Raw genomic sequence first — 21,339 nt, 5'->3', positions numbered from 1 at the left:
ATAAAAATAAGAAATGCCAACGGTTGTTTTAAAATGAAAATTGACCTGAGAAAAAAAAAAAAAAAAGGTTTATGCATGATGGTAGTATTTCTTTATTGTAATGCAGTGTTCCAGTAATGCGAATCCCAGGCATGCGGACGAATGATCTGAGGTAGATGAAGAATATCAGCTGAGGAAATAAACCAGGTGCAATCAACAATCTTTGGCATTAAGATTATTAAACTACATTTCAACAAAGTGATTTTCCTATTCATAAGTCTTATTGCAATGGTCAAAATATCACCATTTATCATCATACAGTAATTATACAGCCGTATCATTTCAATAAAAAATAGCTGATTTTTTTAATGTGACTTTTTAACATGATTGGAATTACTGCGTATGGAGTAAAATGTGAAAGTCAGTTTTAAAGAGTGTTTGAACAAGTTTTATGTGTATATAAAAATGTTACTGTAAATGTGAGTTACTGTACAGTGAGATCAAAAGCATCACCTGTTACAGAATCACTTTTTTTAATGGACCATCGTTTGAATTTAGTTCCTTCTAAATAAATAAACTAATGGGGGGAAAAAAAAAAAAACTTTTATTTTTGTCCATACACTGCAAAAAAATAATAATAATTCACAGTATTTTTGTCTTGTTTTCCAGCACAAATGTGACCCTGGATCACGTCTCCAGTCTCGAGTCGCACGGGTTTATCTGTGGCAATAGCATTTTTCTTTTATGCCAAAAATCATGAGGATATTAAGATCCTGTTCCATGAAGATATTTAATAAATTTCCTACCGTAAATATATAAAACATGTATTTCTGTGAGTGAATGCAGCACAATCGTGAACATAAATGAACAACTTTAAAGGAGATTTTCTCAATGTTTTTGATTGTTTTGCACCCTCAGATTCCAGATTTACAATAGTTGTATCTCGACCAAATATTGTCCTAACAAACTATACATCAATGGAAAGCATATTCATCCAGATTTCATATTATGTTACATATATATTTCACAAATATCTAAAGTAACATTCTTAAATCAAGAAACATTTATTGGAGAGGCAAAATGACTGAAGATCAATTTAAGTCAAGAAAAATCAGTTAAAATGATTGAGTTTAAAAGAAGAGCTAATATCTTCCAATGGAGTCAGAAATATAATCTTGTTTCTCTTTGAGTTAAGATTATTATATTTCTGACTCCATTGTGTGTAAAAGAAGAGCTAATATCTGCCAAACTCACTTCATTTTTTTCAGTAAATAAGACTTAATATCTTCACTCATTCTGCTTCTCTAGTAAATCTACCTTTATGTAAGAATGTTTCGATATGTGTGCTGGAAAACAAGACAAACATCAGAAAATGTCATTTTTTGCAGTGTAAACAGCCAGTGTCACATGACCATCGACTCGCCTGAGGATTAAACCCGATCGCGTGGCGTTGGATCGGAGCGTCAGTCACTGCAGGTTCGGATCGGGTTGTTCCCGATGATCCCGAGCTCGTATAAGATCGAGAGCGTGGCGAAGAGAATGTAGCACACCAGAGACACCAGACCCAGTTTCCAGTCCAACTTCCATCCGTTGATGTGAACGGCGGAGAAGAGGAAGACGATGGAGAGCAGGAGCGTGCACGACATGAAGAGCAAGCCCGAGCTGTTGACCTCCACTGGAGAAGCCGTGTCCACAAACACCGTCTGGATGAACCAGGGCAGGCCGAGACACAACATGTCGAAGACGTTTGAGCCCACGATGTTGGACATGGCCATGTCAGCTTTACCTGCGACACACACGTCACGAGTCGGCTTTATTTACAACAGGAAAATAATGCAACAGTTTGTTTCTAATAGAAAATAGCGTCACAGTCCAGCTTAAGTCAGTTCAGTGATGGTAAATTTTTGTTGTAAAAAAAAAAAAAAAAAAATTAGCTCATATAATATATATTAATAACATAATCATTTAATATATATATATATATATACAGACCCTTTCCAAAAAAATAGAATATCATGGAAAAGTTTATTTATTTAATTCCATTCAAAACGTTAAACTTCCATAGATTATAGATTCAGGGCCCACAACTTAAACGATTTCAAGTATTTAGTTGTTTATTTGTACATAATTTGGGCTTCCAGCTCATAAAACCCATGAAAACAGGATTTTAAAAAAATTAGAATATTACATGAAATCACACAGTAATTACACAGTGATACCATGGTCATTGAACCAGGTTTTGGTTATTTTGGCAGTGTGGGCAGGTGCAAATCCTGCTGGGAAATGAAGGAAGCATGAAGTGCTCTGGACATGTCCTGGTAGACGGCTGCGTTGACTCTGGATTTAATAAAGCACAGTGGACCAAAGTCCTCTTTTCTGATGAGAGCAAATTTTGCATCTCATTTGGAAACCAAGGTCCCAGAGTCTGGAGGAAGAATGGAGAGGCACACAATCCAAGATGCTGGAAGTCCAGTGTGAAGTTTCCACAGTCTGTGTTGGTTTGGGGAGCCGTGTCATCGGCTGGTGTTGGTCCACTGTGCTGTCCACTCAACACAGCCGTCTACCAGGACATGTCCAGAGCACTTCATGCTTCCTTCAGCAGACAAGCTTTATGGAGATGCTTCCTTCATTTTCCAATTTGGACTCTGTGCATGCTCTTTGAGACAGTGACCATAGACCTGCATTATAGGACTGACAGACAAGAACGGTTTGACCTAAAAATATCAAAATTGAAACTACAGCGGAAAAAAAGACACCTACATCTTGGATGCCCTTGAGGTAAGCTAAAACATACCAAAATTTAATTTCAAAGTGAACTATCCCTTTAATAAGGAAACTGAACTCTGTCTATCATGCAGCGTCACGCTTTGTGTGTGGTGCAGATTCACGTACTCATCGCTGTATATTATATGAATCAGTGGCATGGACATCTTTACATCATAGAAGGACAGCAAGTGCACATGTATATGTTCATTGCTAAAGCACTTTTAGGTAAATTGCCGTCATATATCTCAGATCTCTTAACTTTTTATACAAATAGTTATTGTATTAGATCTCTATCACACATCCGGTTAAAAGTTATGAAGGCATCCTCAGAATTTGGCAAACATGCTTTTTCTTTTCATGCTCCCCGGGCCTGGAACCATCTGCAAAATTTACTTAAACTAGAGATATTGCCACCTCTAAGTACTCTTAAATATCTTTTGCAAAATGTTTTAAAGTGCTTTTCTTGATTTTATTTTTTGTTTTGTATTGTTTTTATGGTTTTATGAAACTGGAAGAAGAGATATCTCAGTGGGATTTACCTGGTTAAATAAAGGATAAATAAATAAACTTGGTCACATGATGTTTGTATGCTTGAGGACGGGTTCTTTACCTTCGCGAGCCACCATCACACTGGCCACGGTGTCGGGAATGCTGGTTCCTGCTGCCAGGAGCGTCATTCCCATGACTGTATCCGGGATTCCCAGCGTCTCACCTGAACAAAACAACAGGGCAGCACTTTACACTCTTAGAAAAAATTAACATGAAACATGAAGAACCCTTTAAGGTTCTACATGTGAAGCGTCTGACAAAACCCTTTAATGTTCTACATATGAAGCGCCTGACGGAACCCTTTAAGGTTCTATATGTGAAGCGCCTGATGAAACCCTTTAAGGTTCTGCATATGAAGCGCCTTACGAAACCCTTTAAGGTTCTACATATGAAGCGCCTGACGGAACCCTTTAAGGTTCTGCATATGAAGCGCCTGACGAAACCCTTTAAGGTTCTACATATGAAGCGCCTGATGGAACCCTTTAAGGTTCTACATATGAAGTGCCTGACGGAACCCTTTATGGTTCTACATATGAAACGCCTGATGGAACCCTTTAATGTTCTACATATGAAGCGCCTGATGAAACCCTTTAAGGTTCTACATATGAAGCGCATGATGAAACCCTTTAAGGTTCTACATATGAAGCGCATGATGAAACCCTTTAATGTTCAACATATGAAGCGCCTGATGAAACCCTTTAAAGTTCTACATATGAAGCGCCTGATGAAACCCTTTAAGGTTCTACATATGAAGCGCCTGATGGAACCCTTTAAGGTTCTACATATGAAGCGCCTGATGAAACCCTTTAAGGTTCTACATATGAAGCACATGACGGAACCCTTTATGGTTCTACATATGAAACGCCTGACGGAACCCTTTAAGGTTCTACATATGAAGCACATGACGGAACCCTTTAAGGTTCTACATATGAAGCGCCTGACGGAACCCTTTAAGGTTCTACATATGAAGCGCATGATGAAACCCTTTAAGGTTCTACATATGAAGCGCATGATGAAATCCTTTAATGTTCAACATATGAAGCGCCTGATGAAACCCTTTAAGGTTCTACATATGAAGCGCCTGACGGAACCCTTTAAGGTTCTACATATGAAGCGACTGACGGAACCCTTTAAGGTTCTACATATGAAGCGCATGATGAAACCCTTTAAGGTTCTACATATGAAGCGCATGATGAAATCCTTTAATGTTCAACATATGAAGCGCCTGATGAAACCCTTTAAGGTTCTACATATGAAGCGCATGATGAAACCCTTTAAGGTTCTACATATGAAGCGCATGATGAAATCCTTTAATGTTCAACATATGAAGCGCCTGATGAAACCCTTTAAGGTTCTACATATGAAGCGCATGATGAAACCCTTTAAGGTTCTACATATGAAGCGCATGATGAAATCCTTTAATGTTCTACATATGAAGCGCCTGATGAAACCCTTTAAGGTTCTACATATGAAGCGCATGATGAAACCCTTTAAGGTTCTACATATGAAGCGCATGATGAAATCCTTTAATGTTCAACATATGAAGCGCCTGATGAAACCCTTTAAAGTTCTACATATGAAGCGCCTGATGAAACCCTTTAAGGTTCTACATATGAAGCACATGACGGAACCCTTTAAGGTTCTACATATGAAGCACATGACGGAACCCTTTAAGGTTCTACATATGAAACGCCTGACGGAACCCTTTAAGGTTCTACATATGAAGCACATGATGGAACCCTTTAATGTTCTACATATGAAGCACATGATGGAACCCTTTAATGTTCTACATATGAAGCGCCTGATGAAACCCTTTAATGTTCAACATATGAAGCGCCTGATGAAACCCTTTAAGGTTCTACATATGAAGCACATGACGGAACCCTTTAAGGTTCTACATATGAAGCACATGACTGAACCCTTTAAGGTTCTACATATGAAACGCCTGACGGAACCCTTTAAGGTTCTACATATGAAGCACATTATGGAACCCTTTAATGTTCTACATATGAAGCGCCTGATGAAACCCTTTAAGGTTCTACATATGAAGCGCCTGACGGAACCCTTTAAGGTTCTACATATGAAGCACATGACGGAACCCTTTAAGGTTCTACATATGAAGCACATGACGGAACCCTTTAAGGTTCTACATATGAAACGCCTGACGGAACCCTTTAAGGTTCTACATATGAAGCACATGATGGAACCCTTTAATGTTCTACATATGAAGCACATGATGGAACCCTTTAATGTTCTACATATGAAGCGCCTGATGAAACCCTTTAATGTTCAACATATGAAGCGCCTGATGAAACCCTTTAAGGTTCTACATATGAAGCACATGACGGAACCCTTTAAGGTTCTACATATGAAGCACATGACTGAACCCTTTAAGGTTCTACATATGAAACGCCTGACGGAACCCTTTAAGGTTCTACATATGAAGCGCCTGATGAAACCCTTTAAGGTTCTACATATGAAATGCCTGACGGAACCCTTTAAGGTTCTACATATGAAGCACATGATGGAACCCTTTAAGGTTCTACATATGAAGCACATGATGGAACCCTTTAATGTTCTACATATGAAGCGCCTGACGGAACCCTTTATGGTTCTACATATGAAACGCCTGACGGAACCCTTTATGGTTCTACATATGAAACGCCTGACGAAACCCTTTAAGGTTCTACATATGAAGCACATGATGGAACCCTTTAAGGTTCTACATATGAAGCGCCTGATGAAACCCTTTAAGGTTCTACATATGAAGCGCATGATGAAACCCTTTAATGTTCAACATATGAAGCGCCTGATGAAACCCTTTAAAGTTCTACATATGAAGCGCCTGATGAAACCCTTTAAGGTTCTACATATGAAGCGCCTGACGGAACCCTTTAAGGTTCTACATATGAAGCACATGACGGAACCCTTTAAGGTTCTACATATGAAGCACATGACGGAACCCTTTAAGGTTCTACATATGAAACGCCTGACGGAACCCTTTAAGGTTCTACATATGAAGCACATGATGGAACCCTTTAATGTTCTACATATGAAGCGCCTGATGAAACCCTTTAATGTTCAACATATGAAGCGCCTGATGAAACCCTTTAAGGTTCTACATATGAAGCACATGACGGAACCCTTTAAGGTTCTACATATGAAGCACATGACTGAACCCTTTAAGGTTCTACATATGAAACGCCTGACGGAACCCTTTAAGGTTCTACATATGAAGCACATTATGGAACCCTTTAATGTTCTACATATGAAGCGCCTGACGGAACCCTTTATGGTTCTACATATGAAACGCCTGACGGAACCCTTTATGGTTCTACATATGAAACGCCTGACGGAACCATTTAAGGTTCTACATATGAAGCACATGATGGAACCCTTTAAGGTTCTACATATGAAGCGCCTGATGAAACCCTTTAAGGTTCTACATATGAAGCGCATGATGAAACCCTTTAATGTTCAACATATGAAGCGCCTGATGAAACCCTTTAAAGTTCTACATATGAAGCGCCTGATGAAACCCTTTAAGGTTCTACATATGAAGCGCCTGACGGAACCCTTTAAGGTTCTACATATGAAGCACATGACGGAACCCTTTAAGGTTCTACATATGAAGCACATGACGGAACCCTTTAAGGTTCTACATATGAAACGCCTGACGGAACCCTTTAAGGTTCTACATATGAAGCACATGATGGAACCCTTTAATGTTCTACATATGAAGCGCCTGACGGAACCCTTTATGGTTCTACATATGAAGCGCCTGACGGAACCCTTTAAGGTTCTACATATGAAGCACATGATGGAACCCTTTAAGGTTCTACATATGAAGTATACAACACAATGTTTCTTGACAGTTTGAATGTTATTTTCAGATTTTCTTACACATTATACCATTACTGTATAAGTTTGTGAAATATAAGCTAATAATTAAACAAAATACTTGTTTCCAAAATAAAAATGAACAATTTCAAAATATATTTATTTAAAAAATATATTATGATTTTTTTAATTATGATGTTTTCTTGGGGTTTCACCATTTGACAACTAATAAATGATCAGAAACAAATTTTCTGGTGTTTTAATATTGGACCAGAGTCCTTTGTGATGTTATTTCCCGGCACCCAACACCTCAAAAATCTGAAGCAGTGCAACTGTTTTCAACACTGATAATAATCATAAATGTTTCTTGAGCATCAAATCATCATATTAGAGTGATTTCTGAAGGATCATGTGACACTGAAGACTGGAGTAATGATGCTGAAAATTCAGCTTTGATCACAGGAATAAATTACACTTTACTGTATATTCACATAGAAAACAGATGATTTACATTATAATAATATGTCACATTTTTAGTGCATGTTTGATCAAATAAATGCAGCCTTGGTGAGCAGAAGAGACTTTTTCAAAAACTTTTGACTGGTAGTGTAAATATAAAGCAAAAGATTGATTTAAAAAATGTTCATTTACACTTGATTTGAAGGTGTCATTGTTACAGTGTAATTATATATTTAACAGTGATGCGCGGGTTGATCCGAAATGAGCGGGTGCCTGCGGTCACCCGCGGTTACCCGCGGTTACGAGTCATCCAAAAATATTTTTAATGATATTCGGGTCGCGGTCGGTCGGGTCGTTTGAAATAAAGATGCCAATTAAACCTTTGTAATTTATATAGTACTAGAGAGCATATGAGCGGAGTGGGGCGGTGAGAATCTCCGCTCATCGCTCACGGAAATGTTCACCTCTCCGCTCCCCCGCTCAAAGCTATACATCATTCAGGCCGCTCCGCTCATTATCGCTCAGTCAGCGCTCAACGCAGTTTGCTCCGCGCTCCACTCAAATCGACCCCGCTCGCTCCAAAAAAAGAAAAAAAATCTACATGTATATCACTTTTAGCTTAGACCACAGCCTTACCTCCTAAAGAACTAATGAGCAACAACAACATTTTTCAAAGAGAAAAAAAAAATACAATTACAATTTCAAAAAATTGGGCCTAGGCTATGTAAGAAAGAAGGAATATAGCCTACACAAAGTCCTGTAAAATTAAACGAATAAATGGGCCTAATAATATAAATAACAATTATATAAACAAAATAATAAATAATAAAATAACAAAAAATATAGCCTACATACATTTTTTTTAAAGTAAATTTATTAGGCCAGAATTTTGATAAGTGAACTTTTGCGCAATGCGCAATGCGCACGATTAAAATTTAAATGGGCTTATATCCATTGTACACACAAACTGCTGTAAAATAAAACGAATAAATGGGCCTAATAATATAAATAAAATTTATATAAACAAAAATATTTTAAAAAATACATAAACGTTTTAAAAGTAGGCTAAATTAACTATTAGGCCAACATTCTTATATAACTGAACTTTTGCGCAGCGCGCAGGATTAAAATTTAAATGGGCTTGTATCAATTGTTTGAATATTACGCTATATTTAATTTACACTTTGTTACAAGTTACCGTATTCAATTTGCTAACCTTTTGCTTTCTTCCCAGCGTGTTCACATAGCACACTGCATGTTTTTTCGAGAGATGTGTCTTTTTAGATTCCAAAATGAACCTTTACTGACTGAAACGATGTCTCCACAATCACATTCGTTTTCTTCTACCACATTATAGTTAGTTTTATATTATAGTAGGCTACACCTGTATGACTTCTTATTTTCCTTTTTGAAGTAGCCTACTTTATTTAACTCCATTATTGAGCCGAATTTTGACTGAAAATAGAATCCATCTTGCAGTCATCAACAGTAGACGAGTCAGGCTTGACTGAGCATGCTTCAGAATCGTGGTGTGCGCGGAGCGAAATTGGAGCGGGAAACAGGGCGACGCTCCGTCCTTTTAAAAATGCCGCTCTGCGCTCTGTCCAAGATCCGCTCGCTCCCGCTCCACTCCGCTCACATGCTCTAGGCCTACACTTTACTGGCTGAATAACCATGACACACGAGCTCAGTCTGCAGGTAGAGATGGAGGCGGCAAGAGAAAAGGTGAAGACTGGGGAGTGGAAGCTACTTTTAAAAAATGCGGGTCAGGAAGCGGGTCGGGTACAATATTTTCTTCTTTTTTTTTGCGGTCCGAGTTGCGGGCGGGTTAGTTGAAAACGTCGGTCGGGTGCGGGTTGTTTATACATTGACCCGCGCATCACTGATATTTAAGTACTGAGTAATATTAATTAACCACATGTACTTACTATAGGGTTAGGGTAGGATTAGGATTTGGTTGAGGGTTAGCTGCATATAATTATGCATATTTTACTGTTATTACTATGGTAAGTACATGTACAACAAGGACACTGTAAAATAAAGTGTTACCAAATGTTCAGTGAATTTTGGGAGAAAAGAATAGTTTTTCTGCTGAGCATGTGACCGCATCGCTGAGCTCAAAAGTTCAAAACTCGCAGCTCTTTCTCCAGTACCTGCTCTTTAGCGTCGGCTCTAAAGCTCATGTGAAGCTGTGTGACCGTGTGCAGGATAATAATCCTATTATATGCGGCTGCATCACATGGTTTCTCACGGGCCCCGTGGGGTTCAGAGAACGTAGGGGCCGACAGCATCATAATCCTTCAGGATACAGCGCTGGCATTTCAGGAATGGACTCAGGGAACATGTGACCCGTCTGTGTGTGACCCACTCAGACCCTGAACGTCTGCAGTGTGTCTAGATGACGACTGAGGCTGGGAACACACGCAGTGATGCTGGATCAATGAGAAATAACGTCAGAAGAACGAGACAAGACACTGATAAGAGCCGTGCATCTGCAAAATCCACAACACGGCATTGAAATGTTTCAGAAACATGACTAACATGCGGAATAATAATAATACTACATGTGATAGAGAGAGGTGGTCTCTGAAATTTATGTCAATTTCATACATTCAAGTGAGTATGAAAGACTCACAAAAAGTATCTTTTGAGAATTGTTCATTCTTACTTGGAACAAATCTCTTATTTGAACTAAACCGACAATATTTAAATCTCTTAATTGTCTTGATCTCTCAGTAGTTTTTGAGTCACTGCTGCACTGATATTGTTCTAGACAACACTATAAATATTAGGGCTGGGTATTGACACAAATTTCACAACTCGATTCGATTTCGATTCACAAGCTTGCAATTTGATTCGATTACGATTCGATTCAATTCAATTCAATATTGATTATTTTGGATATCAGGTGCAATACATGGCAAATTTCAAATCTCTTAACAAATGCTGTAAACTATGGGAGTCAGTGGTAGCCTACCCTTCATATAGTAGGGCTGGGTATTGGGCTGGGTAAAAATTAACTGATATTGAAGGTAAAAATTAACTGATTTGTATACAAACTTAAATTACACTTTTATTTATTTTTATAATAATAAAGTTATATGAAATGTAAATATTTAAATGGTGGCTGTCATAAAAACCTGCCAGATTTATTCAAACATGTAATATGTAATTTAGCAGAATGCTCCTCTGTAGAGTTAATATTTCTCTCTGACTGACGAGTTTATGGTCACATGGTTTTTCTGAGGTAAATGTGACGTCACATGACATTGTTTACAAGCTGTTTTACTGACGTCTTTCCACGGTTGAAACACTGATTGAGCGACTCCATGTCACATAATACGGACTTCGATAAGTTGTACTCTATCTTTTAACACACTTTCAGAAGCTCATTCATGTTTATCTCGCGCTGTAACTGGTGTTATTAAGGCGGAGGAGAAGATCATGTGCTTCTCTAGAGCTGAGCCGGAGCGATCTCACGCCACAGCGACAAAACGCTATTTATGTTTATGAATTTCGTAAGAAAATGGACGTAATTTGAAATCTGAGACTTTGTTTCATATCATTAATAACAAAGCACAAAGATTATAGTGAGTTATTGGATGGGATGTGCTACAATGATCCATTCATTCATCAACTGAGAACAGGACGACTAATCGATTATTGGGATTTAAGAATCGATATCTGTTCGTAAAAATGAGAATCGATTAAAATCGAGAAATCGATATTTTTTACCCAGCCCTAATAAATACAATATATCTAGATCTAAATCCAGAGGAGCACTCGTATCATGGTTGTATATCATATCGGCCAGCTCTGAAACACATTCTCTGAGGGTACGTTTACATGACAACGATGCGCTTAAAACTGAGAAGTTTTTCCTTTGAGTTCGAGTAGACGACACCATTGTCAAAACGATCCCCATTCACACGGATCTGCGAAAACGACTAATAACGCTGTATTCTGCTGCCAGGCCAGTAGATGGCGATGAAACACTATAGACTGAACACGTAATACGCATGTGCATGACGTCATCGTCCTCAGAGATTCATGTTTTTGTTGTTTACACGTTTTTGTTGTTTTGTTGAGACCGTTTTCAAAAGTTTGCATTTTCAGGCTCTCAAAACGCCGCTGTCGTGTAAACGAACGGCCAAAACGCATAAAAAGTTTTACGTTTTTAGTTGAAAACGGTGTCGTGTAAACAGCCCCTGACTTTCCCTAAAGATGCTTTGAAAACATGTGTATTGCGAAAAGAGCTACGCAAATAAATTCGCCTTAACTTGTCGACCCTGTAGCTCATCTGGCTGATCATGACGCTTACAATGCAAAGGTTGTGGGTTTGATTCCCAGAACACACACACACACACACACACACCATTAATGCACTGCAGGTCCACCAGATGAACAAATGCTTCCACAGAATAAAAGCAAACTAAAGCTCTCTTACCCACGACAGTGACCATCCACACCAGGACGTATGTGAAGGCGGAGATCCACACGGCAGACATCAGGAACGTGATCATGTACCATTTCTTCCAGAAGCGCCTCCTGCAGTCGGGAATGGTCAGGAACAACAACACGATGACCGGCAGAGACAAAACCCAGAGGATCCGCTTCAGGTCGTGTTCGGGCATCGTGAACACACTCTTCTGCTCTGAGAGAGAAACGTGCAAACGTGAGGCTGCCACAAGGTTCTTTTGAAACCTTTGTTTGGGAACCCCAAAAAATGTATGCCATCGTTCCCTTTTGGAACCTTTATTTTTAAGAGTGGTCCCCAAAATTATAACAAATGATGTTTTATAAACACAGTTCGGGCGGAGCACGTTCAAATAAGCAATCCAATCTACTCGTCATCAAACAATTATGTCTACCCTAATCAGCATGACAAGAAGTATATATATATCCACACTGTCAACTCACCTAATATTCCTTGACAGTTTTCCAGCATCCCTCCACCACCCCGACTCCTCACTCTTGGCTTAATCTTTACAGCCAGGAATACGGGGGGAGTACTCTGGGTTCGGGCCGAATACCGAGCCCGGAGCCCTCTCCTCGGACAGCACGCCAAATACGCATTTATTCTATCTAACTTATTTGTAAGTGTGAACTAGTGAAACAGAAACAGATGCAACACAAGAGCAGGTTTGTGACCTCATCACGTACCTTGTCCGATCTCGTTGAGGCCGTGCAGGCTGAGCGAGAGCTGGGAATACCCGGAGTCGTCCTGGAAGATGCCGCTGTCGGCTCGGGAGCGCCGGTGAACTCGCAGACTGCCGTCGCTCCATCCCACCAGCGGCGTCTCCTCGCCGGAGGCGGAGCTCTTGCTCACACACACACAGCACGGGCTGAAGCGCTGCATCACGTACTCGCTGATCCTCAGGTCGAAGCACAGCACCAGCACATACACCCCGTACACCAGCAGGAGACACGCGCCGTCATACCTGAACACACATCCGAGTTTGCATATGAATGTGTGTTTGCAGTGTGTGGACACAACCACAGTCCAATGAAAAAAAAATGACTTCTTTTTTTTTCATCCTCAAAAAGACTTAAAGGTAGGGTAGGTCAGAATTGTCTAAAAAAACTTTTATTCAAATTTGTTTAAACTGTCTTTATATACCAATACATAATTAAAATGCAAGTACTCTGAAATAGAGAGTATAAAAAATTGAGTGACTCTAGTGTATTTAATCTTCAATAAACACAGCTCATTAATTCCATTCACTCCCACCTAAAAACGGGTGCGCGACTGCGCGCACGTGGGCAGAGCCAGTAATAGCGGCGGTAGTCATGGCGACGGAGAGTGACAGTCGCGCAAGCCAATCACTTGTTTCGTCCCGGTAGGAATTAATGAGCTGTATTTTTTGAAGATTAAATACACTATAGTCACTCAATTTTTATACTCTCTTTTTCAAAGTACTTACATTTTAATTATGTATTGGTATATAAAGACAGTTTAAGCCAATTTGAAAAAAAGTTCTTTAGACAATTCTTACCTACCCTACCTTTAACACTCAATAATCAAGCCGTTTGGATTTTCTGAGCAATATGATGTCATATTGCTCATGCTCCGCCCATGACCACTGACGGACTGTCCCATATTAGCATATTTCATGTATTAGCATATTTCCGCTAGTTGCTCATTCGCATTTAAAGAGACATGCACTGAAACGGGTCGCTGTGGACAGAGCTGTTCTTGAGGAGGTGAAAGGGTGTTTTACACAAACACTGAGGAATTTTAACCAAAGAATGTTACAAACTTTACATGACGACCCTAAAGAATCACACCAGCTTGTGGAAATGGGCATCAGATGACCCCGTTAAGGCCCTTTCACACCAGATGCGTAACGAAAAAGCGAATAGTTCGTGTGCGAATAGTTCGCGTCAAAACCCATCACATGAGCTGCGTAAACACGGTCTCTATCTGTATCTTTGACGATTAGCTGTCTATCTCAAATGTAGTTTAGCCTTCTAGCCAACACAGCACAACGACGAAAACTATCACACAACATACTCACAGTCGCGATAACCGAGTTGGTTGGCAATGCTACGCCACACAATCATTGTCCTTGTAGTATGCGATTGGCTGAAGCCTTTTCTGTCGCCGCAAAAGTAAAAAAAAAATCGACATCGAAGCGAAAAAAATAAAAGTCGTTTTTTCGCCGCAGCACATTCGCGTTCGGTGTGGAAGCGCTCATTACACAAACAGCTGATCAAAAAATAAAACCATCGCGCGAATTATTCGTGCGTCAAAATCGCGTCCAGTGTGAAAGGACCTTTAAGGTCCTTGCACATTGAGTCTAGTTCGAAACTTTCGGACGTTCAAAAATAAATACGACCACGTTGTGTCAATCACGTTTAAAATGTTTAGATTTATGGCTTTGATTTTCTCACAGTTTTAGAGTAAAACAAATTTTTCATAAAAATAAACGTAAAATTCTGTAACTTTTTTTAAGTTCACATTTTAAAACTTTTTTCACTTCAGCAATAATCTGCCAAGGGTCGTCTTTGAAAAGAGATCAAACTTCAGTCAGTGAGCATTTAAGATTTACGACAGTTTAAGCTGGAAATTTATTTGTCAGGTCTATGCTCAAAAAGTGAATAAATGGATTATAAATACAGCGTAAATATAATTTAAAGGAACACGCTGACTTTATCTTATTCCCCGTATCCCCCAGAGTTAGATGAGTCCACACACACTCTTCTCATCTCCGTGCGTGCCGTAACTCTGTCTGACGCACACACCACTAGCCTAGCTTAGCACAAAGACTGGATGTAAATGGCTCCAGCTAGCATACTGCTCCCAATAAGAGACTAAATAACGCCAACATTCTCCTATTTACATGTTGTGATTTGTGTAGTCACAGCGTGTACAAATAACAAGGTCACATGAGACACAGCCGTCTTCTACACAACAACAAACTTTCGTCCGTCATAAAAAAATTCGGATCGTGTTCGATTTTCGGTGTTTTTCGCATCCGTAGCTCAAGCATTTTGAGAGGAGTTTTGACAATTCAGAGCCACCGAATCACGAATACAAAAAAACGCATACGAAAATTTCAAACTCCGTGTGCGAGCGCCTTCAGTGTCGGCTAACCAGTGCGTCGAGGCTTAAAGACACGTGTTTTTGATAAATGGATGTGTTGAACAGTCAGAAATAACTTTTTAATACCTTAAAGGATTAGCTCACTTTGGAATTAGAATCTCCTGATAGTTTACTCTCCTCCACGTCATCTGAGATGTTCATGTGTTTCTTTCTTCAGTGGAAAAGAAATGAAGGTTTCTGAGGAAAACACTCCAGGATGTTCCTCCATATAGTGTCTTCAATGGGGTCCAACGGGTCGAAGGTCCAGATGTGAGTTTCAGTGCAGCTTCAAAGTCTCGACTCGATCCAGCCGAGGAATAAGAGTCTCATCTAGACACACCAGCGGACATTTTACAACTAAATAAACATTTATATACTTTATAACCACAGATGCTGGTCTTGCTCTCGCTGTGATGAGACACACATTCAGAAATGTAGAGTAGAGCGAAAAACTCCATCTCATTTCCTCCTCCAACTTCAAAATCGTCCGACATCATTGTTTTACCTTTCGTTTATTAGTTTTTTTGTAAATGGCGTTAGACTCAGTCTTTGCAGGTTCTCTTAGTAAACACTGGGTCTGTTCTTCCCCCTACGTCACACTTGACCTTTCACCCTGATTACGTAATGTGTGTCTCATCACAGCGAGTGCAAGACCAGCATTAGTGGTTATAAAGTATATAAATGTGTATTTTGTTCTAAAATGTCCGCTGGTGTGTCTAGATGAGACTCTTATTCCTCGGCTGGATCGAGTCGAGACTTTGAAGCTGCACTGAAACTCACATCTGGACCTTCGACCCGTTGGACCCCATTGAAGACACTATATGGAGGAACATCCTGGAGTGTTTTCCTCAGAAACCTTCATTTCTTTTCCACTGAAGAAAGAAACAACATGAACATCTTGGATGACGAGGGGGAGAGTAAATAATCAGGAAATTTTGATTCTGAAGTGAACTACTCCTTCAATGGAACCGTTAGCAAAACATTCTCAGAACGTATTAATGTTAGCATCACAGACTCACCAGTAAACTCTGTTATCTGAGATTATGGCGATGACTGCGGCGACGCTGATGGCGTATGCGAGACAGTCTCTGAATAACGGCCAGCATGTGAGACGAGCCGTCTGAACAGAGCAAACACACACACACACACACACACACACACACACAGGTGAGATACAGAGACAACAGACACACACCGACACATTAATATCCCAGACAGCAACATAACAGGCTTTCGCACTGGGTAGTTCCCACCAGGGTTTACGATCATTCGAACACATTATTAGATAGAACTGTTATACACTGAAAGTAGACAGTAATGAAGAGTTATTAGCTTATGGTGTGTGTTTGAAGAGCAGAAATACATAATTATGTTTCTCTTGATCTCCTCAAAGTTGTGTTGGGTTTTCTCCTCAGTGTAAAGGTTGAGAGCTCCATCTATCACTGTTTTACATGTTCGTAGAGTTAATTTCTGGAGTAAATATATAGGATATAGTATGTGTGTTTACACAGCTTTTTTAATAATGGCGTGTGCTTGTGTTTCGCGTGCGTTCGGCCAATCAGCGAACACTAACGTCACTGTAGTTCCTATAGCGCTGGTTTAGACCGACTCTGAAGGAGGAGTAAAGTAGTTCCTCCAAAAGGAGTTCCTAGAGCTAAAATCGTTCCTAGTACCTCCGGTGCGAAAGCCCCTAAAGTGTCGGCCCACATCCGGTGCATGTGGATTCCTCGCGGGCCGGATGTGCGCCGACACTGTGGGGGTGTCTGGGTAATGATGATGTCACACACCACAGAGGTCAAGAGGCCACACGCCGCACAGATGCACAGGAGGTTGTACACGGCCGATCCCATGATGGTGCTCACGCCGATATCTCCTTTAGTCACGAACACACCTGAGGAGGAACGCATTCAAACACACCGGGAAATCAGACGGCATTCCAAATGAAGGAAGGTCAAGACACAACATACAATTACCTATTCACAGAGATGGGAAAATCTAGTGCGTTCTTTCATTACCCCCAAATTAAAAGTAAAGAATTATCAACACCACAGTTATGCTATGTGGGCATGCGGATGTTGACCAGAAATATAACCTTTCTGGAACATGGCGTTGATGGAGATCCAGATTTTAGGATATGAAATACTTAGAAACTTCATTACATTGTATCTTGGAAACATCACGCACTCAGTGTTGAGACGAGATGTATATCTTGTTAATATATAAAGCGTAGCATGTAAGAAGAGTATTTCAAGGCATTGGTATAAGCCGGACATCCCCTTACTTGGAGAATGGATAGAAATTGTAATTGATATATTGATATATGGAATATGGAAGAATTGACTTTTATTTTGAGACTTGGACTGAGTACTGTAATGTAAACAATCAATGACTATATGTGAATCTATACTTGCTGACAAAACAGAATGTATACCCCCTGTTCTATTGTTTGCTCTTTTTATGTCTTTCTAAATGTTGTACGCTTGAAAAATCATCAATAAAAATACAGTAAAAAAAAAAAAAGAAGAAAAAAAAAAAATCAAAACAGACGATTCTTGGTTTAAATGGAATATAGACCTTATTCACAGCAGCGACATCTTTGATTTTTACGGAATGAAAGCGAGGCTGTGGTGATCTCTTCAGTTGGATCAGAGTGTTTTAGGATTGTTCTGCTGACAAAACGGCAAAAATATCGCTCCAAGAAATTTCATTAGACAAAAAGCTCCCGACAATATGAGCTGTGGAAAATTATCAGTGATCTGGGAGCTTTATACAGCGGATGTAAATGAAAACACGGTAAGTTTATCCCTCGCAGCCTCGCTCTCAGACCTCTGTCATGGCGCTGCTCTGAATAAGGTTTATTCCAGTGTTTATTCTAAATGATTATCATTATTGTGTTAATAATCTTGAATCAGAATAAGTTCCTCTTGCAGGATCTCTTCTCTTCTCTGATGACGGGGGCGGGGCTTTAACCTGTCACTCACATGAGATCAGCCAATAGCAAACCACATCCATCCAATCAATTCCACACGGACACAATCAAGCCCCGCCCACAAAAATTTGGGAAATTTAATGTTCAGCTCTATGCTCAAAAAGTGAATAACTACAGCGTAAATATAATTTAGTACCATAAAATCCCCTAAAAATACAAAATATGAAATAAAAAAACATTATTGAACTAAAATATAGTACGTTAATTTCATTGAAATAAAATAAACAATTCTGTCCATTTTGACCGACACGCGTAAAACACCAGAGGGTTTTTAAAGAGATGTCATTTGAGATATTTCTATCCTGTTGGCAGAAGATTACCTAGAAACGCAGTGACGAGTTCTGGCGCCGAACTTCCCGCTGCCATGAAAGTGGCTCCAGCAACATCTTGTGAAAGACCGAGACCTGAAACACAACCAGATCCAATCAAATCCCACGCGGACACACTGCCGGACGACTAACCCATGACCCTAACCCATGACCCATAAACCCATAACCCCATGACCCATAAACCCATGACCCATGACTCATGACCCATAACCAATAAACCCAACCCATAAACCCATAACCCATGACCCCATAACCCATAACCCCATGACCCATAAACTCAACCCATAACCCTTAACCCATAAACCCATGACTCATAAACCCATAACCCATGACCCATAAACCCAACCCATAAACCCATAACCCCATAACCCCATGACCCATGACCCATAAACTCAACCCATAACCCATAACCCATAACCCCATGACCCATAAACTCAACCCATAACCCTTAACCCATAAACCATGACCCATAAACCCAACCCATAAACCCATAACCCATGACTCATGACCCATAACCCATGACCCATGACCCATAACCCATAACCAATGACTCATGACCCATAACCCATGACCCATAACCCATGACCCATGACCCATAACCCATAACCCATGACCCATAACCCATAACCCATGACCCATAACCCATGACCCATGACCCATAACCCATGACCCATGACCCATAACCCATGACTCATGACCCATAACCTATGACCCATAACCCTAACTAGAGGTCTGTAACGGGTCCCGAAAAATTCACGGGTTTCGGGTCGGGTTCAGTTCGGGTAAATGTTTAATTAATAGCCTCGGGTTCGGGTCGTGTTCGGGTTTGTAACTAAGAAAAACTATATAGGCTAAACATATAGTTTGCGTGCCGTGTGCTCGCCTGAACACTGTGTTGTGACCGAAATAGTGTGCAATCATAAAATACAGCATATTGCAAAAAAAAAAGAAAAAAAAAAAGGTATTTACTGTGAGAAATGGACCTCGGGTTCGGGCTTAAAATATAACCTTAATGGTCGGGTTAATGATTTCGGGTCAGGTTCGGGTCGGGTACGGGTCGGGTTCGGGTCGGGTTCGGTTCGGGGCCGGGTACGGGTCGGGTCAGGTCGGGTTAATGATTTCGGGTTCGGGTCGGGTCGGGTACGGGTCGGGTTCGGGTCGGGTTCGGGTCGGGTACGGGCCGGGTTCGGGTCGGGTTCGGGTCGGGTCGGGTACGGGCCGGGTTCGGGTCGGGTACGGGTCGGGTTCGGGTCGGGTTCGGGCTTCAGTTTAAAGCGCGTTCAGATCTCTAACAGCTTACGCTCGCTGATGACCTCCAGAGACGGCAGAAAGTAATCATCACACACGATGGAGACGGCCAGAAGCATGTAGAAGATGATCATAAAATATATCAGGATCCCTCCGTCTTTCCGCTCCTGAAGCGTGAAGAATCCCTCGGGAAACTCAGAGGACTGAGGCGGGATGCATTCGCTCGCATTTTCTGCAAAACACACACAGATCTCCATTATCAGCCGTTGTGTTTGAGTCTTGAGTTCTGACCCACATTCAGCTTTCTGACACACAACATCTGTGTTAAACATCTTACACATGTTAAATCAATATATTGCTTTATGTGAATGAGTGGCCAGGATGATTTTCACAATGTTTCGAGGCAAAAAATTCTAGGCTACAAGATCCAATTCTCAAAAGTCTCGTGAATAAATATTCATTCTGGGTTTTATGGCCTTATTTCAGTGACTTTATAGGTAACAGAAATAAGCAAATGTCAAAACACCACTTTAACCCTCTGGTGCTCTTCGTCATTCTCGACCGAAAAATTGTACATTTAGTTGTTTTTTTTTACATTTACTTGATCGGAATGGTACAAAACTTGGTAAAGGCACTCAGATGAGAACAACACTTGAACTGGAGAAGTTTATTTGAAGTTTCCAACATGAATGCTGTTGTTTTCCTCTTTGAGAGCGTCTGTGTTGCATAAAGCGCTATAGAAATAGAGTCAGTCTCTGACTCTCAAACAAATCTCAACATGAATCAAACTCTCTCACTCACCGACATCCCGACGGACTCTGGGAGAAGCCGAACCCGTAAAACTCTTTCCCACGCAGAAGACGAGATGAATCGCTGTGAATATAAGCAGAACTACAGCGCTGATACACAGCAGAACGTCCCTGCGCTTCTCCCGGTGAAGAAGTGTGTGTTTCCTCATCGTTCCCACCGATTACTGATGCTTGAGGAGGTTCATGGAGCTGTCGGTGTGTGTGTGTGTGTGTGTGTGTGTCACAAGACTCATTATTCTGCACAAACGAGTCTCAAGCCTTCAGGGCTGAAACAGTTTGACAAATACTAATGTTATCATGCAGAATGATGCGCCTCTTAAGCAGATAAATCGATTCTTTGCGCAAATTAAATCTGTGCACATCATTTATGGCCCACACTTACATAAATTACTCTGAATTATTCATATTTTGGGAAATGTCCTCACGTTTTCTTGCTGGATGTGATCGGATGGATTTGGTCTGACTTCTGGATATTCTAGATCAGGGGTTTCCAATCTTCCCCATCCTCACATTTAAAAGGCAACTATATATTTGTATGCAAAAAGACCTAATTATTACTGTAAAAAAATATATATTATAAATATGTGTATAATATTATTTAGAATATATTTAGTTTCTATATATGCTGCATCGTTGCAATCTTTCCTACTCACCGACTTATAGATGGAATATTTATTTAAATAAAAATTAATTGATCTATTTTAATACATTTATTTATTTTAGTCAAATTTATTATTATTTATTTAAATCCATTTTCATTTATTTTAATCAAAAAAATTTATTTAC

The 21,339-nt window shown here is 40.1% G+C and overlaps 1 protein-coding gene across 1 annotated transcript; it reads right to left on the bottom strand.

The window, feature by feature from the left end:
- Nucleotides 1–71: 71 nt before the first annotated feature.
- Nucleotides 72–21,285, bottom strand: slc24a5 (solute carrier family 24 member 5). Its single transcript, XM_079873839.1, has 9 exons — nt 20,546–21,285; nt 19,797–19,976; nt 18,488–18,571; nt 16,966–17,069; nt 16,198–16,298; nt 12,757–13,034; nt 12,041–12,247; nt 3,356–3,457; nt 72–1,765 (listed from the first exon to the last, which is right to left on the bottom strand). The coding sequence occupies exons 1-9, from the start codon at nt 20,700–20,702 to the stop codon at nt 1,443–1,445; spliced, it is 1,536 nt and encodes a 511-aa protein (XP_079729965.1). The 5' UTR covers nt 20,703–21,285; the 3' UTR covers nt 72–1,442.
- Between the last annotated feature and the right edge of the window lie 54 nt (nt 21,286–21,339).

The sequence above is a fragment of the Squalius cephalus genome (assembly GCF_949319135.1).
Source record: "Squalius cephalus genome assembly, chromosome: 6".
NCBI classification, from domain to species: Eukaryota; Metazoa; Chordata; class Actinopteri; order Cypriniformes; family Leuciscidae; genus Squalius; species Squalius cephalus.
This window is presented reverse-complemented; position numbering and strand designations above follow the sequence as displayed.